A 3,866-nucleotide genomic window follows, 5' to 3' on the forward strand; every position below is an offset into this window, starting at 1 on the left:
CTTCTGGGTTGTAGGTCCTAGGGGGTGAGGACACAGGCTGAGGGCTTCTCTCGGGGCCCCCAGAGCCCTCTCCAGGGCAGGTGGAGGGTCTGGGGCCCCTCACAGTGGCTTTAACTCCCTGGGCAGCTCTTACTGTGGCTGGCTCTGGCTGGTGGGTGGAATCTCAGGAAAAGAGAAGTAGGGGGTGGGGTGCTGGGGGAATAGAAGGAGCAGAGGGTGGGGCTACAAGGGGGCAGGGGCGGGGTCACAAAGGGGATGGGGCTCCTGCTTGTGTCCCACTTTTGCTTTTTGAAAAGTTGGTCACCATACACTGAATGGGATAGGCTGGGATAGGAGCTAGCTGTGCCTCTGTGAGGGAGCTGAGGCCCGTTTCCATTGCATTGCTGGGGCAGCACGGATGGAGTGGCCGGGAAAGGAATCTGGGCCTGACTCTCGTGCCAGGACTCCTGGGTGTCAGACCCTCACTCGCACAGCCAGCTCTGCTCTGCTTCGGTGGGGAGTGGGCTGATCAGGTCTGCTGTGCTCAGAGCCATTAATGGGGGGTTGGAGGGTTGCCTGAATGGCTTTTCCTGGGCTCCTGCGATAATCATGTCTCCCACACGACTCAATCACAAGCGCGTGGCTGAGGGCGTGGGGGAAGGAGGGGTGTCCGTGCCCCTGGAAAAGCCCCTGTCCACAGCTAGTGCAGCCCCCATGGATCACGCAGCACCCAGAGCGCTCAGGAAGGGCCAGGACTGCGGCAGCAGAACAGCCCTGCAGCCTTCTTCATGGCCTCTGGATGTTTAACCAGAGACGGGACAGGGACAGGCCAGGGGTAACGGGAAACAGCATCCAAACTGTTAGAGAAGAGAGCAGGATGACCCAGAGGCGGATTTGAGTATGGGTGTCTTTATTGCGATACTTGTTGCCCTTGACCTAATTGTCGAGTAAGCACTAGATTAGTTACTGTACAGCCTTTATATCTAAGTTACTCTGTAAACGCCTACATCTGTTACAACACCCCAAAACCATTATTAAGTAGTAGAAACACCCATACTATTAGTATACCCACCCCTATCTATTATTCACAGCATTATGCATGTTATACAGGCATTATTACCTTGAAAATACATTTCTTTGCAGTAATTTGTTGCTACATGGTCCCTTAATCAGCAGTTCTCAGGGGAGGGAGAAAGGGGCCATGAGCAGTTTTTGTTTATGTAGCTGGGAAAGGAAGGGAGGGGGAGAGAACAGTTCTTTACACAAAGGGTATCCTTTTGACAATTACATTTCTTATGCAGCTGCAACACTTACTTATTCCCAACAAGCTGAAAGGGATGGCGAGGGATGACACTTAGCTATTAAGTGAAGAAATGGGGCCTGCCTGTGACTTTACTCCCCAATAACGTACCAGCACACAAGCGGTTTCCCATGTCTCTACTTAACCCTTACATATCCCAACACAAACCCCTTTACTTTGTTGAGTTCATAGGCAGGAATTCTGAGGTCAGAGCAGCCACCCATATGGCTCTTCATGGGCCAACATCCTACCAGTCCCTTGGCTCTTCATGAACACGGTCACTTAGTAAGTGCTACTGCCTGACTTGGTCTCCTTCCCCAGTACCCTGCCCTCCCTCATGAGGCCCTCTCCCACTGCTCCAGGTCTTAGAACCAGTTGGATCCTTTCTCTACAGAGTGGAGATCAGTAGCTCATGTCGTCTCAGACGTAAGGGTCCAGGATGCAATATGTGGCCCTGGCTGTGGCCTATGTTTTTCATCTCTCACGTCGCCAGCGGTGGAGCCAGGTGATGAACTGACCCTTCACTTGAAGAGTGCTCTGATTATCCTCACACGAAGGTGTTTGCATTTCACACTGTAAACGATTGGGTTCATCAGGGGCGGGATCAGCAGGGAGATGTAGCCCAAGAGAATTTGAAGTAAGGGAGAAGAGCCCTTTCCGAATCTGTATAACAGAGACACACCGATCTCTGGTGTGTAGAAGAGCAGGACGGCACACAGGTGGGAGATACAGGTGTTCAAGGCCCTGATGCACTCTGCGTGGGAAGCGATTCTCAGCACTGTTTTGAGGATCATCACATAAGAGAGGAAAATGAGCAGTGAGTCCAACCCCATAGTTAAGATCTTAGCAGACAATCCGTAGATGCTGTTGACCGTGATATCTGAACAAGCCATCTTCATGACGTCGTGGTGCAGGCAGTGGGAATGGGAGAGGACATTGGTTTTACAGTATTGGAACTGTTTCAGGAGAAGGGGGAGTGGGACTACTACAGCCAACCCTCTTAGCACACACAACAGTCCCATCTTGGCTATTCTCGGTGGGGTTAAGATAGAGCCATATCTCAGCGGGTCACGAATTGCAATGAAGCGGTCAAAGGCCATCAACAAGAGCACAGAGGATTCAGTACATTGAAAAAAGTGGATGAAGAACAGCTGGGTGAAACAAGCATTGAGGCTGATCTCCCTAGAGTTAAACAAGTATATCCCCAGTATCGCTGGTATGGTGGCTATTGATAAGCCAAGATCTGTGATGGCCAACATGGAAAGGAAAATGTACATGGGCTCATGGAGGGCTGGATCTGTTTTTATAATGAACAGAATGACTGAATTTCCTACTATGGAAATAACATACATTAAGCAGAAGGGGATAGAGATCCAGAGATGGACATCTTCCTGCCCAGGTATCCCGCTGAGAAGGAACACTGCAGAGCTGAATTTGGTGTCATTGACAGCTGACATAATGTACTGGGCAGGTCAAGGAGTATTGAGCTTTCCTTCCTGAGAGGAAAAAGAACAGGAGACTAGATAATAGTTATCTATACATTTTTCTGCTCTGAGTGCAAGTCTAGAGACTCCCAGGAACTCAAGGAAGATCAGCAAAAACATAGTCTTGGATTTACACAATTGATAGGAAGATAGGCACTGCCAGACTAGATCAGATCTGCAGTATATCTAGTGCACTATCCAGTGTCCAGTTCCAGATGTTTCGGAGGAAGGTGGGAAAAGCCATTCAATAGGGCGCGATGAGATAATCTGCTCCGGGGAAAAATTTCCCCAACACCCAATAATTAGACATATTTTGCTGTGTAAATCACGAAGGTTTAGAGCCCTTCCAAGACTTTTTAAAACAATCTCACTACTATATTTGGATTTTCTGGTTACCCATATAAACATCCAGTCCTTCTTTGAATCCTGCTAAATTCCTGGCCCCCTTGATATCTTGTGGCTGGGAATTCTGCAGCTTACTTCAGCACTGTGTGATTTTACAATTGTGACCTTCCCACAGACACTCTTTCTGGCCCTCCACTTCTGAGTGTGGCCCATTGTATCATGATTTGTGTGTAAACACATGGCAAGTGCATGGTGAAAAAATTAATTGTGCTATTCTGTCCTGCATTGAAGCCATTTATAAATGTGTTTCATTGCCTCATTGTATATACTTTTTTATTTCCCTCCACTCCTGAGAGTTCAAATTATGCCACTGCATCTTTGCAGTACATGCAATAAATTCTTAGGACCAGGTTCTTAATTCAGTAACAGTAACATCAAATGCATCACTCCAGATTTACACATGTAAATTCGATCAGAACTGGGCTCCATTAACTTTCCCTTAAGAAATACTCCCAGTGATACACTCTGACCCCCAAGAATCCCTCCAAGAGAAGAGGCAGTGCTTTGCCTAGCCAGTAAATCCAGAGAGTCTGATCATCCTACAGGCTTCTCTTCATCCTCACAGGATCCGCATCCTCTCCCCATGCAAGGGTCTGTTGATATCTGGCAAGGTACAAGCTGACAACAGATGGTTATTTCAGCTGGGTGGGGTTGATGTAAAAAATGGGAGACTATGCAAACACTATGTTTGCAGTAAT

The 3,866-nt window shown here is 48.1% G+C and overlaps 1 protein-coding gene across 1 annotated transcript; it reads right to left on the minus strand.

The window, feature by feature from the left end:
* Positions 1–1,800: 1,800 nt before the first annotated feature.
* Positions 1,801–2,736, minus strand: LOC125633396 (olfactory receptor 51G2-like). The gene has a single exon (XM_048842610.2). It carries the CDS (start codon positions 2,734–2,736, stop codon positions 1,801–1,803), a length of 936 nt encoding a protein of 311 aa, XP_048698567.2.
* Between the last annotated feature and the right edge of the window lie 1,130 nt (positions 2,737–3,866).

Source organism: Caretta caretta, chromosome 1 (assembly GCF_965140235.1).
Source record: "Caretta caretta isolate rCarCar2 chromosome 1, rCarCar1.hap1, whole genome shotgun sequence".
NCBI classification, from domain to species: Eukaryota; Metazoa; Chordata; order Testudines; family Cheloniidae; genus Caretta; species Caretta caretta.